Source organism: Helianthus annuus, chromosome 6, assembly GCF_002127325.2.
Source record: "Helianthus annuus cultivar XRQ/B chromosome 6, HanXRQr2.0-SUNRISE, whole genome shotgun sequence".
Taxonomy (NCBI): domain Eukaryota; kingdom Viridiplantae; phylum Streptophyta; class Magnoliopsida; order Asterales; family Asteraceae; genus Helianthus; species Helianthus annuus.
This window is the reverse complement of record NC_035438.2, coordinates 76655191-76674405: the sequence shown is the minus strand read 5'-3', so window position 1 is coordinate 76674405 and position 19215 is coordinate 76655191. Positions and strand designations below refer to the sequence as shown.

Here is a 19215-nt window from a genome sequence, read left to right as displayed (position 1 = left end):
TATCCAACTCTTACTCCAATCTACTGTAATTACCTGAAACGCGTTTTAAAAAGGTTTTGTCAGCAGGGAAATACTGAGTGAATCATTCAGTTTACTGAAAACGACACATTTGTTATAATTTACAGTATTAAGAGTGATTACAATGTTTCTGATATCAACCAACTACCCACAATATTTGTCACTCGACCCATTGGCCCATTCGTCCAATGGTGTCTGTGACTATGGTCATATCACCCCTTGGCTAACTCGTTGTCCAATGGTGAAGATTATCAAGTAATGTATACAAAACCCCACATACCGGCTGTAATTTGGTGATTACATAGACTTAATCCTGTAATTATAACTTTGAAAATAATTTGGAGTTTTGTAAAACAATTGATAAAAAGAGAATGACTCACAGTATAAGCATGCAGTATTGATTTAACAAGATTCTTGATTCTACTCCTTCTGATAATTTAGCATATACTTTATTATTTTGGATCTTCTGATGATTAAGCATCCATTTTGATTGTAAGCGTATAGTTGGGAGTATTCGGATGATTAAACATATAGTTTAACAGAATGGAATATGTATTTGTGTAAAACCATATCAAACCTAACGATGATCACGAGATTCGAACCTTAACGAATTTCACAAAGTATAGTCTTATTCAGACAGTACTTTGGTATCCAATTAATGAACTCACAAAGTATAGTACTTTGGATTCCGTTTAACGAAATTCACAAAGTATAAAACTTTGGCATTCGTTAGATGGTTCTTGAATCGATCGGACAGAACATCGCTTTGGTGATTATTGGTTAGAACACCAACGTATAGAGAGAAGAATAGAAGAAATGAACAAAGGAAAATGAATTCCTAAGCTTCCTATTTATAGGTAAGAAGTATGAAAGTTCTAGGAAGTTTCCTTTGTGTTTCTAGGAAATTACCTATAACTTTCCTAGGAAGTTACTTATACATCTTCTAGGAAGCTTCCTACCCACATATATATATCTTCTTACAGCTTCCTTGCACCTTCCTTTGATATTATCTACTTTACATTTAACTTACTTAATTAAGCTTAATTAATCTTGCTTAATTTAATTAATCTGGATTAACTTAATTAATCTTGATTAACTGATTAATTAATCATACTTAACTTAATTAACAGATTAATTAATCTACTCAGCTAAGTTTATTTAACTTATTAAGTTTACTTAGCTTTTAAGTATTCTAGCAGTTCCTTGCTTACGAGTTCTAATTTCTAGATACAATGGAACTCGTATTAGTGTATTAACTCAATTCAACTTTAACGATAATCACAAGATAGAAACCCTCACAATGAATGACAAAGTGCGATACTTAAACATCCATCGAATTCACGACGAATGACAAAGTATAACCCGAGTTTGAGCATCACTTAAACATCCATCGGATAGTCTCAATCGATCGGATTAGGTATCGTACCAGTGATTAGAGTTAGTACCCTAATAACGGGCAGAGTTTCGGGATTTAGAAGGTATAATCCCGAGCTACTATTTTACTATAATAGAAGCTAATAGAAAGAAAAGAATTGAGCGAAATGAAATGAAACTATCGACTGCTATTTATAGGCTGAAACTAGGGAGTCTCGCGACCCGCGTAAAATCAAAGGAAGACTTACGCGGCCCGCGTGGGTGTGTGGATCAGATCGGAATATGCTGAGTCACCGGTGGTCGTGACGCGTGTCCCTTAAGCTTATCCGGAGATCTACCTTGCTGTCGCGGCCCGCGTGAACTTGGAGGAATACCTACGCGGCCTGTGTGAAGCCTTCCTACCTATCCGGAATGATTTTAAGTTGACACGGCCCGCGTAAGCTTATGCTTACCTTTACGCGGCCCGCCTGAAACTTGATTTTCTTGTTCTCTTGGTTTTTCATGTACATTAGGGTTTCAGGAGTTCGGGTATCCACTTACGGAGTGTTTTAGGATATTTGTGGGTGAGTCATTACACTGAGCAACCGTCTCAGACTCCACAGCATGAATGACGAGTAGGACATACACACCGGTGAATCCGACCCGACAGATCAGGAGGGTGATAGTTTGTCGGTATTTAACAGTTTACCAAAAAATCATGTGTCGTACAAGTCACGGGCTCGCACAACATATAACCCGTCGGCTGAGCATGATTATAGCCTGGTTATCCAAGTGATTCAAAACTCCGCCACTTTGATGACCTACTCTGTGAATACCCTCACCTCCATATTTCCAAAATTTTGGAAATATGTGACACTTCTAAAATTAATGGTGTTTCTGATGTCGCTGTTAGACTCTGAATGTTCCCTTTTTCACTAAAAACCGAGCAAAAGCATGGATAAATACCTTACCCCATGGTTTCATCACCACTTGGGACACCCTTGCTCAAAAATTCCTTTACAAATATTTCCCAACTATTAAAACCGCTAAACTCATGCCTGAAATTTATTCTTTCACTCAAGATGATGGGGAATCTTTGTATGAAACTTGGTAACTTTTCAAGGTATTCCTTAGAAAATGTCCACATCATGGATTAGAGGTATAACATGAAGTTTCCATCTTTCATATTGGGTGCAACCACACATGCATCAAGTCCTAGATTCCAATTCTGGAGGAATCTTGGGAAATATACGCCTAGTAAAAGCGTTCACTTAAATTGAAGAAATAGCCCAAACTAGCTTCCAATGGCACACTCCACAAAGTGCTAAAGCTAAATCCCCTGATGCTTACAAGGTTGATAAAACTACCTTACTTCAAGCTCAAATAGAGGCCTTAACCTCTAAATATAAAAAGCTTGAAGCAAGTAAGTTAGGCGCAGTGGTTGGCTTCTAAAGGATGCGGAGAACAGCATGAAAACTAGAGTTGTACAATTCTGGGCAACTCTCCCTGGGTGGTAGGTGCTAGTAACATCAGCTTGAGCATAAAGAAGGCAACAACCAAACTGAAGTAACTAACTTTGTAAACAATTTCCCTAGATGCCAAGGCCTTTATAGCACACGTAGTACAATGCTGAATGGAGAAGCCACCTAAATTTTAGCCAGAAGGAGTCTAGTGGACACAATCAACAACCATCTAGTTTAAACCAAAGAAATAACTTCCAACAACTAAGAAACAAGCAATAATTTGCTCCTCTTCAACAATACCAAGGCGGGAGCTCACCAAACGATGGGTCTTGATTGGAGGACACGGTCACCCGTCTCTTTGTAGAAGCTTATAAAAGGTATGAAGAACAATTTCAACATATTGAAGCATAATAACATATTCAAAAAAGCAGCTTTTCAAGCCATAGATAAAAAAATTGGGCAAATTGCAAAGATGCTCTCTAAACGACCCAAGGAGCTTTCCCAAGCAACACTAAAACCAACCCAAAAGCCTAGGCACATGCAATCACCCTTGGAGCAGAAAAGTAGGGCCTGAAAAACAACCTACACTAATACTTGTCATCCAAACCACTCGTGAAAAAACTCAAACATCCCCTTCCACACCTGAACTTGACAACTCAAACATCCCCTTCCACACCTGAACCTGACAACTCAGCCACCCTTGTAACCTTAGAAGAACTCACAAAGAAACCTTGAGTTCCCTACCTAGGCCACTTAATCAAACAAAAGACAAAAGAATAGTTTGAAAAATTCATAAACCTACTCAAACAACTCCATGTAAACCTTCCATTTTTCGATGTTCTAACCTAAATGCCAAAATATTCAAAATGCATGAAAGATTTCTTGTTAAACAAGAAAGGGTTCAATCAATTGCATTAGGTTGGTTTGGGAGAAGAATGTTCAGCTGTTTTCCTCAACAAAATCCCTAAAAAACAGCTAGATCCAGGTGGCTTCACGGTAAGCAATGCACTAGCCGACCTAGGTGCAAGTATCAGTCTTATACATGCCTCGATATTCATAGGATTGGGTATTAGAGAACCAGTCCCAACCAAGATTACCATTTAATTAGTTGAACGTTCGTTTAAATATCCAAAAGGAACAACTGAGAATTTGTAGGTGTGAATTTGTGTTTCCAGCTGATTTTGTAATATTAGACATGGAGGAGGACAAAGAAGTACCACTCATCATGGGAAGACCTTCTAGCCACATCGAGGGCAATGGCCGACATGAGTGATGAGAAGCTTACCTTGAGGGTAGGAGTAAAAGATATTAATTTTGGTGCGAGACAACTTGTGGAAGTGAGAGTCCTCGGGACCCCCTAGGACCGATAATGTATACAATACACCACTCTTGATTGAGACGGAAGCATAATCAGAGAAGAAAGAAGAAGTAGATAACTCGTTTCATTATAACCAGCACAAATTACAATATACCGAAAGAGTGCACATCTACTTCGCTCTCTACAACCTGGACACACGGTACTAGACATTAAGTCTCACATAGCTCTCACTGGAATGCTTACATTCTGAATGTTTCACTCTTTAGATCTACGTCGCTGGCGTTGCACCTAGAGAATTTTAGTGTTGTAAATTTCAAAACAGAAAATAAATGTCTAAGGACTCTTTGCGTTAGTGCCAAAACATTCTATCAGAGGTAGTTGAGGATGCCGAAACTTTTGTTGTGGCGTGTAGGGGGTTTATGTTCAAGTCATGCATTCTAAGGCCGTCTATGCACAAACTACCCACGTGTAAATGTTTTGAGGGTGTGGGTCCACGTGTTGTGCGCAGAGCCGTCCCCGAAAACTCTTAAAAAAATTTAGGCCTCGGGCGACGAAAAGAATTGGGCTCAAAATTATGGTTAAGGGTAAATGAATTACAAAAATAAAAACTTAGTGATGGAGCAAAGAATTGACCTTTACATTATTTTGAGATGGTTTTTGCCACTAGACCACCAATACTTTTTTGCATAACATACGGATAAATATACAAAATATATAATTTAATAAAATATATACAAGCTTATAAAGACTTTTCGAGCCCTTTGAAATTTTGGGCCTCGGGCGTCGGCACGGGTTTGCCGGGCCCAACGTCGGCCCTGGTTGTGCGTCGACACACGTCTCTTTCAATGTTGTGGTTATTGTCACATAAATATTGTGGTTATCTCTAGGAATCTGAAAGTGAATGTTCATTTTAGAGCAAATTTTGGTCATATGTTCCATTTTGGCACCGTTGTAAAAGGTTAATATTTATTTTCCAGATTTCTTTTAAGTGAGCTTGTGGAATCGTTGTAATTGACTTTCTAAAGCCGTTTAGGTTGTGCTGTAATTGATAGGGATTGATTTTGGCTAGTTACCTTTTACCGCTATTAGTGAACCACTATAACTGAGATAATCTTGGCGGCTTCATTTTCTTTTTAGAGTGGTTTATGAAGCGTAATAATTTGTAGGGATTAATTTTGGCGGGTTATATTTTTTAGTGGTTGGTGAAACGTTAAAACTGAGATAATCTGGCGGATTTATTCTCTTTTTAAGCGGTTTTGGATCCGCTTAAAAAAGTCCTTATTTTTTACAGCAAAGTAATTTACTGTGTTCCATAACCGCTTTATCAAATGTAGTTACTCGCTTTAAAAAGTTTTTTTGTACTAGTGAATCCATTTGGTGTATTATAGTTGTGAGAGAAAGATTATATAGTAAAGAGCAACGTTTAGTGACTTTAAAAATTTAAGGACATGCACAAACAATCGAGTAATCTTCAGTTGATACTGTTAGATTTCAAACCCAAATCATATTGCCTCCTGAAGATGTCACCAGGGATTAAGTATGGTCCGAAAATTTCATGGGATTTGCTGATCAAATAGATTTAAACATAGAGTAGTTAAATATTGTATAAATACAAGCAAATGTAGACTATAGTATATTAATATCTATAACGAGTGTTCTCACATAACTTAAGATTACAAGTATATTGATCATGGATCAATGTTTATTTCATGTATGACACACTAATACATACATATGCATCCATAGATAAAACACTACTTATTTATTTAACCATTTGCAAGTGAGCAGACGCTTTGATGTCGCGTAGGGATTCTTCAAGATCATCGCAAAGCTTGTGAGGGTCCGGTATGGTTTCTTCATCAGCTGATATGACAAAGATTACTTTGTCCGTGTAACTCACCACATGAATCATGAGTGCCTTGAATGAATTAGGAAATTTGATTAGAAATTGAATTTGGAGTTTGCCCATATTAGCTACACTACACACATATAATTGTTAATATAATGAAACTTACATTTGGTTGGCCATAACAACTGGGAGCAATGTATGCTACTTCATGTCCAAAAAAAGTGATTTTTTCTTGTGGTCCAGGGACATTAGAGAACCATAGTGTTGTGTTGTAGAAAACTTTGTGATTCAATTTACCTGCAGCCTGCTTTTCATTTTTTGTTAATATACCATTTAAACTAAGACATCTGGAATATAATCTTGGAAGAATTTTATTATTTAGTACACTTTTTAAACAATTATATTTATTGATTAGAGACATAAATTGATGAAACCTAATGAAACTAGAAAAAACCTCTAGAAAGACTTTTGGAACCGATTATTTCATTATACAGTTGGCCAACTTAATTTTTCACCTAAAACAAGATTAGATCAATTTAGTTAATTTGAAAAAGGTTTTTAGGTTTTGCATTTAGTATATATAAAATTAAAATCGATGATGAAAGTGTAAAAGAGCAAAACTATATTAATCTTCATGATTCTTCAAATGTGTAGTTTATAAATTTTGTTTCATGTCTCCAATTAATTAGATAATGTTGTCAAGATAAATATAAATGTTAAACTGAGACTGGTGTTATATAAAATCAGTAAAAATCAGAAGTTGAAAACAAAAAAAACTCTCTCTTTTGGAATATAATAGGCATTCAAATTAAATTAAGGATGATCAAATCAATTTTCAAAAGTATGCATGTGATCAAAGGTCATAGAAAATATATATAAGTTACCTTTATGCCAAACAACATTATGAATAACTTAGTAAAGAAGTAAGTGAACAAAGGCTCCAAAGAAGCCTTCTTCTGTTTTACTATGGAATTCGCATCTCGAACGTAATCTAATGGATCTTTTTTGAATCGGATGTCGAATGGAAGTAATGAATAGCCTATCTTGTTTCCCCATGTCCCAAATGCATCTGTATCAGTGTAATCCTAATAACACAAACAACTGATCAGGAATCGTTTAAAGATCGAGCACTATAAGACTATAACTATTAGAAATGAGCCAGGACACATGCATGGCTGCATACTCACATTGATCCTTGTAGCGGCTCGAAGGTTGAAGAAAAAGGTTGCACGAAAGCGCATATTATCGGGAATATCAGCTCTTTTATCATCTGTTTCACCTGAGATATCATAGTTAAAAAATGAGTCTTGAAGAAACACATACAAAGATGTTGGAGGTTTCATATGGAAAAACTTACTATATCTCCCACGTAGGTAGCGATAGAATCCAGCTTGTGTGACTCCAAGTACTACATCGTTCAACGTCTACCAAAATATAACAAAACATGTGAAAAATCGTTATACGCTATCAGGCGAAGAAAGAAAATCCAAAAGTGATTATCTTTCGTTTATTATCGTGTCAAGAAAAAAAAAAACTTACCACATTCATTGCTCTTTTAACCAACTTAATATCATCAAGGCTTACACTTCTAACAATGAATCTTCTAGCCCTATGTTCCACACCTTTTGAGCCTTTCATTGGTGTCTTTGTGTCTTGTAGGAACAGTGCAGTCAACACAAACATCAAAAGAGCAACAAAAGAGTTCCAAAGGACACCAAGTCTTGACCAAATGCTAGCAACTTTAGCCACACCCGACTTGTTATTATTCCCTGGAAGGGTCGGTAGAGCCTCCGGATCGGAGACTTTACGTGTACAAGCAAGTAAGAGATTCATCAAGGACATTCCATCACCAAGGGAGTGATGGAAACGGAAGACACACATGCCTTCAGCTTCTGATGTCTTAATATTTAGGATATGGAGATCCCACAAGGGTTTGGTGTTTTCAATATGTGATCTACTAAGGTTGGAGATGTAATCTTCGACAAACTTATCAGGTGATTCGATTTTAGGATTAAGTTCTGGTATTATTACGTGGTCATCTATGTTTACATGTGTTGGAATCCATTTCATGCTCCCGTTTTCCTTGTCCATTACCTGTAACATAAAAAAAAAACAAAAGATGAAATTAGGAAGTTTTTTGATTCCTAGGTGTTTCAATTCAACAAGTGTTATTAGAAACTTTTTTTGAACGTGCTAAGATTATATGGAGTTCGCTACCCAAGGCACCAGACTCTAAAAATATTGACACCAAATATCCACACGTCAAGCGAATTCCTTCTATAGCCTAAAATGGCAAACTAAAAGAATGAGTTTGCTTCTTTGACAGGTGGACTCCCTAGAAACTAAAACAAGTTCAAAAATCTCGTCTACATACTTATTATTATGTTAAAACACGTAGAAACTAAATTAAAAAAAATCACAAAAAGGTACGAAAATAATGCATGGGTGTACTTCACCTGCAAGCTTGAAAAGCGGCGATTTTTTAAAAAAGTATGAACTAAATTTTCTTTGAAAACATCCGGGCGAATTTTTGTTTTTACGCCCATGATGCCAATGATATAGACATTAGAACCAGGTTCATGAAACAACCGAGCCATCGGACTTAGTGGTTGGTCGTGGTCCTCTCCTTTCCTAAAACACTTGAATGTTTTTTCATTTTTGGTGGTCCTAATGCTTCTAAGAGTATTCAAACTTGGTATGATATCCATGATCTTTTTGTGCTACAATGCTAAGTTTGTGTATTTTGGTATCTAGCAAACCCCTTTATATAGATGGACGAGGTTGCAATATCTCCGGTAATGGTGGTGGTAATTCGTCCACATATGTTCATTTGATTTTTCTTAAGTTTTCTCTAGTTCTGTAAGCATTTATAGCTCTATACTTTGATTGCGACAACAAACATTTCCTGCTTCCGAGGATGCCAAAACACAGTGTTCTTTTTCTTGTTTTTATATATATAATAATAAATTAGGATCATGAACAAAAAGTTATCACCAACTCATTTACAAGAAAAGCTGGTAAACTTCATATTTATAAATTTCAATCTTTTCGTTTTTCACAGTTTTTTTAGTATTTTTAAATGGGTAATTTTAAAAGACTATGAAAAATTTTTGCAAATGGTGTAGTCGCCGTTCAGTATTTCTTTTACAATTGAATTTGTTTTTCTGTATTACACATAATATCTAATATTTTTCAACAATCTAAATACACAGTTGTTTTTTTTTTCTTTTGACGATCTCTTGAAAAACTTGGGATGTGAAAATCTCTTAAGAAGCACTTACGTGACTTTTAAGAACATAACAAACTAAACAATATTATGTTATGAATACTAATTATTAGTGACTATATATCCTCATTCCCAACTCCCATATTACATTTATACATATGTATATCAATGTGATAGTATATATATATTGTCATTTGTATATGATATTCATATGAATGTGATAGTAGATATATATATATATTGGCATTTGTAAATGGTATTCATATGGATGAATAAGAATTCTCTTTCTCTACATGATCTCTAGTATTATTCTCTTGTTTATTATACTTGTATATTGGTTTTATTATACTTGTATATTGGTTGCTAATAGATCGTTGTTACATAAAACGTTATCGGTACGGATTGCTTTGGGAGTTGGATCTCATGATTGCATGAGTTAAATTGATTCCATTATTTTTCTTTTTTAATATGTTTTACATTAAAATCAAAAAAACACAAAAAAAAAAAAAATTCTTTTTTAATATGTTTTACATTAAAATCGCTAAATTTTTTTTTGCTACTAAAAGTAGCGATTTTTTTATAAAAAATATTAAAAAAATTGTGTTTTTTAGCTATTTTTAGGTATTTTTGGTTGTGTTCACATTGGTTCTCGCGGTTCTCGCAATAAAGGGTCCTTCCTAACGGATCCTTCTCCTATAGGAAGGGCAAGAATGGTCATTTGCCATTGTACAACCATTTGAAGCCCATTGTACAATCATTTAAGCACAAAGTGTTGAAAAATTGTTTTCAACAGCTGATACCCGCTTGGATCTTACCCGGATCAACTTGACCCGTTTTACTTTGATGGATCCAATATAATCTTTCTATCACTCTATCTAAACCACAATTCGTTTTGTTGGTGCACTTGTGTCTGTACTTTGTCTGTATTCGGTCTTATGTAACGATGTCCTGATTTGTGTTGTAAGTTGACCAAGTCAACCATCCTCCGGTTTGACTTGGACAACAGATTGTATGTTGAGAGATGTTCTGATCGAAGGATGATGTAGAGATCGAAGGATAACTTGGATCCTTCGATCTCATCGAAAGATATGCTTCGAACGATAGACCTCGAAAGACTATCCTTCAAGGTCCCTGCTTATCCTTCGAAAGCATTGTATCCGAAAGATGATCCTTCGGCCCATCTTTCGGATCCTTCGAGCAGACCTGCTGAGCTGGGTATATATACCCATGCATGTGTTGTGTGAGACAGAGTTCTGCCATTTGCACACCCGAGAGATAGAGAGCATTGAGAGCATTCTGTCCAGAACTCACACACACACTTTGAGAGTTTATAGAACACTTCTGTAAACATTGAGCTTGTAACCGAACCCTCATTGCATTAATACAAGTTGTGTTAATCGGTGAATCCTCGTGTGTTTGTTTCTCTACTTGCTACTAACTCGGTTTGCTTGCTAGCTTGGATTCCGCACTTGCTAGTAGGTTTGTATAACAAGGTTTAGGTTCGTAATCCTCCGCGAAAAGGGACCTACAAGTGGTATCAGAGCTAAGGCTCTTAACCTTGTTTAAAACCGGGTTTTTACAAGTTTTGGTGTGTTGAAACACTTGGTGTTTGCACCTGTTTTTACTTGATTTCTTGCATTTTCTTTGAGTAAAAACGTGTCTAAACTAACCGGGAGTGTTTAAAGTGGGGTTGGGTAACTTGAAAAATTGTTTTAAGTGAGTTTGAATTTTCCGGCTATATTCCGGTTTAAAATTCCGGTGACTGGTGTTGAAGATAGGGTTGTCATTTTTGGCAAACTTTCAAAGTTGGTGGTGATAGGACAGCCTGCCCATACCTCTTTGCCGAAAGTTGACCTTACCAACCTGTCACCTTTTCACCAACCTTTCACATCAAAGTCAGTTGTGTCAGAACCTATCGAAAGATATCTTTCGACATCGAAAGATCATCCTTCGATATCTTTCGATCAAGGAGGGCTCGAAAGATTTATATCCTTCGACCCATCCTTTGAAGTCTGAAACATATCCTTCGAGAAAGGAATCTTTTCGAAAGATTAGTGTCCGAAAGATTAGGATCCTTCGTATTGGTGAATCTTTCGAGACTTGTTGATCGAAAGATAAGGATTTAACACGAAAGATAAGGATCTTTCAAAAGGGAATCCTTCGTGTTCTTGAGTCTTTCGAGATCATTGTTCGAGAGTCAACAGTAATCCTTCGAGTACTGTTGATCCTTCGAACAAGATTATATCTTTCGATTGTGATCTGTTTATTACTAACAACTTTCTGTGATTTTAGATCTTTCGACCAGGATCTTTCGGTTGTGTTATCTTTCGGATCTTTCTTACTTAGCATTTATTTTGCTTATCTATCATGAATCCGAGTTGGTGGGGAACTCCGGCTCCAGACAATGGTGAATATACAAGATCAAATGTCACTCCTTCATGGTGGGGTACATCGGCTCCAGACGATGGAAAATACACGAATACCAGGTCATCTCCTTTATGGGCCGAGTCGCCGGTATCGACATCTTCTCAGGGAAATCAATGGGCTTTGGTATCGAATCAAACTCCGAGCATTCAAAGTATTCTACTAAGCGAAAGTGAATCAGGAAGTTTGAATCGACCTCCAAAGTTGATGCATTTGAATGAATATCCAGGATGGGTTGAGAGATTTAAAACATATGTTCTTGGTCAAAATACGGAACTGTGGATACGTTTCACCACAGATTTCGATCAAGCCATAGAGGTTGCTGCTTCAGATTCTACTACGTTTGCTGATCTTCCAGAAGATAAAAAGAAAACCTATGATCTGGAAAAGAAGGCATACGCCATTCTCACTCAGGCGTTGAGCAAGGATATCTACCATCAGTTTGTCAGCTTCAAGACAACAAAGAAGTTATGGGATGGATTGAAAAACAGAGGAGTGGGAAATGCAGCAACACGTCAAATGCGTCATGATCTTCTCAAGAAAGAATTCGAAGGCTTCACTTGTATGGATAAGGAGTCCTTGGGAGATATGACAAGCCGATTTTATCATCTGCTTACGGAATTGGATAATTACAGTGTAGTGACAACTCAAGCTGAAGTTGTGAAGAAGTTTGCTGATGCTTTGCCTCCTCAATGGAGTAGTTTCTTGGAAATCCTGAAGTACAACGGGGTGTTGAGAACTACTAATATCAACGAATTCGTTCAACTGTTGGAAAACAAGGATCAGGAGGAAACATTGAAGGCGAAGAGAGTTTCATTGCCACAGAATCCAGAAATGTACTGTGGAACTTCCAATTCTTCGTCTGCAAGAACCGGTTCACATGCTCCACTTCAAACAGCGTTTGTCACAAGCACAGATTGTTTTGGCAATCCAATACAAGTTCCTGTTAAGCCACCTCCCACCACAGACATGTATGGAAATCCAATCCAACCACCTCCACCTCCTCCTGCTCAACAACAACAACGTGCATGTTATGGAGGAACATCATCTGCTGGTCAACAATCAAAGTCAAGTACAGTACAGCTCGACACGTCAAGCTTCTCTAAAATCAGTGTAGAAGTGGCTAAGGAACACATGGAGCTGCTTAACACTGTAGTGAGCGCGTACTGTGGGTTGATAGAAGGTCAGATTGGCAACATTAATCTGACACAAGAAGATTACAGGCAGATTGATAAAGAGGAGATGGACTTGATGGACATCAAGTGGGCCTTTGCGAGTGCTGTGAGAAGAGCAAAGGATTGGATGGAGAGTACTGGAAGAACCAGCTTGGAAAGTAAACGAGATACCAAGTATGGGTTCGATAAGCAGGCCGTTAAATGCTTCAACTGTGGTGAACGGGGTCACTTTAAACGGGAATGTACAAAGCCAGCCCAGCACGGGAATCAAAATCCCTTCAGAAACCAAGGCAATCGGCAGAACAGAAACAATGATCGTACCATGGTACCCGTCAACAACCAAACCAACCGGGCACTTGCGGTTCAGGTAGATGAAGGTTGTGACTGGTCAATCCAGTTGGGTGGTGATGCTCCAGATGGAACAGTATGTTTTGCTCAGATTGTGAAGGAGCTAGTTCACACCAGTGGTGGAGAATCTTCTGCCAGTGGTGGTGAATCGTCTGAAGATGAAGACTCTTCTGGGTACAGCAGAAGTGTTGATGAAGAATCATCCAATTCTGGTGATGATCATGTGGGTGAGACATCGAATGCAGCAATCGATGCAGATATTGATGAACTCTTGGAGGAAGCTGCAGCAGAAACTCAAAGAAGATCTATTCTGGTGGATCAAGCTGCTTATACTTCGTCTTCTCTCCATTCAGCCTTTATGGCTAATGTCGACGGTTCATCAAGTCAGGTATGTGTCGATGAACCCACTGCTGTTAATTGTGATGAATGTGCTAGGATGCATGCTAGATGTGCTGAAATGGAGAAAAGTATGTCTGAGTTGCAAGGCAAACATGATGCTTTACAAGCTAGTTTGTTTGACTTGCAAGACAAACATACTACTGTGAATGAGAATCTGAGTGACTTGCAAAGTAAGCATGACGCTTTGCAAGAAAAATATGATGTGACCTTTCTCCACAATCAGAAATTGACTGTGGACCTCTCTAAATGCACAGAAGCCAACATGTTTTATGAAAACCATGAAAAAGAATTTAAGTCAGTAATTGAAACGTTAAAGAAGGATAAAACTGAACTGACTAAAATGGTTTCAAGAAAACAAACTGATATTAATTTGTATATATCTCGCCTTGAGAGTATGCAAAAAGAGATGGCTTGTGTGAAAACCGAAAGTGATGCGATCCAACTCAAGCTAGACAGTTATTTGAGTTCTAGCTATGTGTTAGATCACATCATTGACGTTCAGAAGGAAAAGAGAGATGTCACATGCATAGGGTACAAGAAGTGTCCACCTCCAGTGAGACATAATTATGATGCCATGCCTGATGAAGAGGACAGGGTATTCTTTGAACCTTCTGTGCCTCTGGATGTTAAGGAGTTTGCTGCAGGGCTCGGATACCAAAAGGAAGTATCCTCAGATTCAGATGTGTCAGCAGATACATTTGTGAGTGCTGAACAGAATCAAGATCCTCCAGTTGTGATTGAGGATGCTGATTCGTCTGATGATGAATCTGACGATACTGTCCCAGCAAAGTCTGATGCGGTAGTCAAAAATGAGGACATACCTCTTGAGAATCACATTCTATGTGATCCCCCTGTCAAACCCGCTAAGACTATTGCAACTGAGTCCTCATCTGCAGGAGAGTCGGAGAGTGTGAATTTGCTGTACACTCTAGTTGGTGATGATAAAATTTACTCAGACAAAGATTTTCCCATTAAGAATGTTAATCAATCCTTAATCTGCAAAGTCTTTGAGAATTCGACGAGTAAGTTCTTGGGAAAGGCAGGACCTAAAGTTACAGTTACACAGTGTCCTCCTATTCCAAAAGCTGAAATTCGAAAGCAATTTGGTAACAAGAAATTACCAACAGTGCCAACACAGCAAAATCATACCAAAACCAAAGGTAAAACACCGGCTCAAGCTAACAAGAAGCCGAACCAAAAGAAGAAGAAGAATGTTAACTTTGTGAAATCGACGGGAACAGACAAAATTGAAAAGTTTGAAAACCAATCTAACTTAGATTTTGTCAAGAAAGCTTTTGTCGAGAAAAGAAATGAACCAAGCAGTTCAAAACCTAGTACCTCGGGTTCACAAAGTTCAACATCATCGGCTAGACGTTCACATGATTCTTCGGGGTTTGTAGAACGAAGATCATGTTTTGAGTGTGGAACCATTGGGCACATTATTAGAAACTGCCCATATCTTCATAAGCAGAAAGGAAAGGTTGATGATCCCCGTGGCAAAACTGACCGTAAGCCAACTGTTTCCACAAAACAAGATCCCCGCCTTGTAAAAGAAAGGGAAAAGAAACAGAAACGCCAACAGGTCAAAAGAATAGAAAAGGCGATTAAAACCGATGCGGTTCAAAAACAATCTGTTGTTGTAAAACCAGACAATTCTAAAACTTCAAATTCTCAAGAAGTTAAACTTTTAAAGAAAAACACTGGTGAAACCAAACAGACTTGGAAACCAAAAACGGTTACTGAATCAGGGGGACCATCACAATTCACCAACCATCAAAGACAAGAAGTGATTGTCATTGATGAAAATGGAAGACCCAAGACCACAATGGCTTGGGTCCCCATCTCCAACTAATTCATTTGAGTTCATGTGCAGGGTGCTTCAGGAGGAACTATCAGTAGTCATTGGATTGTTGATAGTGGGGCATCTAGGCACATGACAGGCGACATGAAGCTTCTCTATGACGTTAAATCTATTAGAGGAGGTTATGTTGCTTTTGCTGGAGATAAAGGTGGATACATTACGGGTGAAGGAATGATATCTAACGGGATTGTCAGCTTTGACAAGATCAATTTTGTGCAACAACTTGATCACAATCTTCTTAGTGTTTCTCAAATTTGTGACAAGAAATTTTCAGTACACTTTGATGCTAATGGATGTTATGTGCTGAAACCCGGCTTCAAAATTCCAAAAGAATGGATTCTCTTGTCGGCTCCAAGGATAAATGATCTGTACGTCCTTGACATGAGCCAGGCTATTACTACGTCTGCACAAGCAACTTGTTTCGTTTCCAAAGCCACAGAAAAAGACACTATCTCTTGGCACAGACGAATGGGTCACATTCACTTACGCAAAATGAATCATTTGGTTTCAAATGAATTGGTGAATGGTGTTCCCCTCAAAAATTTCCATCTTCAAGACATCTGTGTATCGTGCCAGAAAGGAAAGCAAACAAAGAAGAAGCACCCTACAAAGAAGATCAACACGGTGGCAGTTCCTCTTGAGCGGTTGCACATGGATTTGTTCGGTCCTGTCAAGCACAAGAGTATTCGGGGTGATCAATACTGCCTCGTGGTTACTGATGATTATTCAAGATTTTCTTGGGTTGCGTTCATGGCACACAAGAGTGAAACCTTTGGCATTATCAAAAACTTGATCATTCAGATTGAGAATTTGTATAAGTTGAAGGTTAGGCGGATACGTAGCGACAATGGTACTGAATTTAAAAATCATTCCATGACGGAATTCTGCACTTCAAAAGGTATTCTTCATGAGTTTAGTGCAGCTTATACTCCTCAACAGAATGGTGTCGCTGAACGTAAGAACCGCACATTGATCGAGACTGCTAGGACAATGTTGGTAGAGTCGCAGCTACCCATTCCATTCTGGACTGAAGCTGTGGCCTCTGCATGTTACACATTGAACAGAGTCCTTACAGTCAAAAGACACAACAAGACCTGCTTTGAGCTTCTTCAAAAACGGAAACCAGATTTGTCTTATCTAGAACCGTTTGGAGCTCCATGCACAATCATCGATCCTAATGGAAAGTTTGGGGCAAGAGCAATTGATGGATACTTTCTTGGGTATGCCACCCCTAACTTACGAGTCTGGAATCTAGAGACTAAAAGGGTCGAGGAATGGTCTGAGGTCAGAGTACAAAGGCACACCTTGCCAGTCAAAAATCCGGGTCAACCTTGGATGTTTGAGTACGATGACTTTTTCAATTCGATCAATGTTGAAGTCGTTGAAGAAAATGCTGCGACTAGGATGTTTTTCGAGAGTGACAATGCAACAGTTTCACCGGTGGTTCGTCCGATTCTTGTTAATCAAGAACCATCTTCTTCGGTGAACAATAATACTCTCAACAATGAGGATTTTCATGATGCAAACGAATTGAACGAATCTTCAGAGGATGATGAATTTCTAGATGCAGATCAAGAAGCTCCTACAACAGCAGTTCATGGTACTTCAGAGGGTACTCCTCCAGTGGATACACATAGAACAGCTGAGACTACTGCATCATCTTCTTCGTCAATTCCGGGTCTTGAATTGGTTGTTGATCTTAACCTCAACAATCTGGGTATAAATGTTCCAGTTCCAGATAATCCAGAAACAAGGATTCATAATACCCATCCTCAACAAAACATCATTGGAAATGTGCAAAGTGGCGTACAAACAAGAAACATGTTGCGAAACAACAACAATGCAGGCTTGTATGCAGCTATTCGAGAATCCGGGCAACAAAACGACTGGTCCTTCGCGTGCTATGTCTCACAAGAAGAACCAAGAACGTGGAAAGAAGCCTTGAAAGATAATGCTTGGGTTGAAGCAATGCAGGAAGAACTGCAACAATTCCAGAAGCTGGGTGTCTGGAAACTAGTAGAGAAACCTGCTGGATACAAGAAGATTGGTACCCGTTGGGTTTTCAAATGCAAAAAGGATGACCGCGGAGTTGTTATCCGAAACAAAGCTCGTTTAGTCGTTCAAGGTTTTCGTCAGATTGAAGGGATCGACTACAACGAAGTCTATGCACCTGTTGCACGTCTCGAAGCAATTCGAATCTTTTTAGCCTATGCGTCTTTCAAAGGATTCAAGGTTTATCAGATGGACGTGAAAAGTGCATTTTTACATGGTGTGGTTGAAGAAGAGGTGTATGTCGAACAGCCTCCAGGTTTTGAAGATCCTATCCATCCCGATCGGGTTTGGTTGCTCAACAAAGCTCTTTATGGTCTTCATCAAGCACCACGAGCTTGGTATGCAACCTTATCTCACTATCTGCTGGAGAACGGTTTTCGTAGAGGTCTTATCGACTGTACTCTTTTCATCAAAGAACAAGATGGAGATCTTCTTCTGGTACAGGTATACGTTGATGATATTATTTTTGGTTCTACTAATGATGTCTTGTGTAGGGAATTCGAGCGCATTATGCAGGATAAATTCGAGATGAGTGCTATGGGGGAAATGACTTTCTTCTTGGGCCTACAAGTACAACAAACGGAGTCTGGGATATTCATCCATCAGACTAAATATGTTGGTGACATCTTGAGCCGGTTCCAGATGTCTGATGCAACGCCCATTGGTACCCCATTGCCAACTAATCACGGAATTACTCCAGACTTGAAGGGAGAAGCTGTTAGCCCTTCTATTTATCGCGCTATGATTGGATCTCTTATGTACCTCACAGCATCAAGGCCAGACATAATGTACCCAACGTGCCTGCTTGCCAGATATCAAGTTAACCCGAAGGCCTCACATCTTGCTGCTGTTAAAAGGATTTTTCGTTATTTGAAGGCGTACCCTGACACCGGTCTGTGGTACCCTAGGGATAATAACTTTGAATTGGTAGCTTTCAGTGATTCTGATTTTGGCGGATGCAAAATCGACGGCAAGTCGACAACGGCTGGATGTCAGTTCTTAGGAAATCGCCTAGTCACATGGCAGTGCAAGAAGCAGACATGTGTCGCTACATCAACATGCGAAGCTGAATACATTGCTGCCTCAAGTTGTTGCTCCCAAGTTCTTTGGATCCAACAACAAATGCGGGACTACGGTTTTGAATTCCTAACTACTCCTATTTACGTTGATAATTCTGCTGCTTTAGATATCTCTAGAAATCCTGTGCAGCATTCAAAGACCAAACACATCGAAATCAAATATCACTTCATACGTGATTGCTTTGAGAAAAGGCTAATCGATGTTGTTAAGGTCCACACCGATGACCAACGTGCCGACTTATTTACCAAAGCATTTGACAAATCAAGATTTGACTTTTTACTATTGGTAAACGGCATTAAGGTCAAGCAAGAGTAAAACCAACATCGGAAAATCATTTTTGTAAATACTTTTGTGTTTTTCAATTTATCTTAGTTTATTGATTTTAGGGGGAGTAAATCCAAATATCAGAAAATCCAAAAACATCGAAAAAATTTCAAAAACCCAAAAACAATAGAAAAACAAAAATGAGTTTCCTGGCGAGCAAAAGAGAAAATGATAGTACATCAGTGGTCTATCCAAACCTCTTTAAACCTTAAATGAAAAACGATAAGCAGCTCTATATAAGATGTATCGGTAGGCTCACAATCATTTTAAAGTGTGCAGGGCGATATAAATCTTAATCGACTGAAGACCAGGTGGGAACCATTCA

The 19215-nt window shown here is 38.3% G+C and overlaps 1 protein-coding gene and 1 non-coding gene across 2 annotated transcripts; both read right to left on the bottom strand.

Moving 5' to 3' along the window:
• Positions 1 to 2419: 2419 nt before the first annotated feature.
• LOC118480077 lies at positions 2420 to 2526 on the bottom strand. The gene has a single exon (XR_004861715.1). It is a non-coding gene; the product is annotated as a small nucleolar RNA R71 (small nucleolar RNA).
• Positions 2527 to 5703: 3177 nt separating this feature from the next.
• LOC110865789 (O-acyltransferase WSD1) lies at positions 5704 to 8742 on the bottom strand. The gene is made up of 7 exons (XM_022115111.2): positions 8458 to 8742; positions 7541 to 8095; positions 7359 to 7425; positions 7189 to 7280; positions 6886 to 7086; positions 6168 to 6305; positions 5704 to 6070 (listed from the first exon to the last, which is right to left on the bottom strand). The coding sequence occupies exons 1-7, from the start codon at positions 8707 to 8709 to the stop codon at positions 5915 to 5917; spliced, it is 1461 nt and encodes a 486-aa protein (XP_021970803.1). The 5' UTR covers positions 8710 to 8742; the 3' UTR covers positions 5704 to 5914.
• Between the last annotated feature and the right edge of the window lie 10473 nt (positions 8743 to 19215).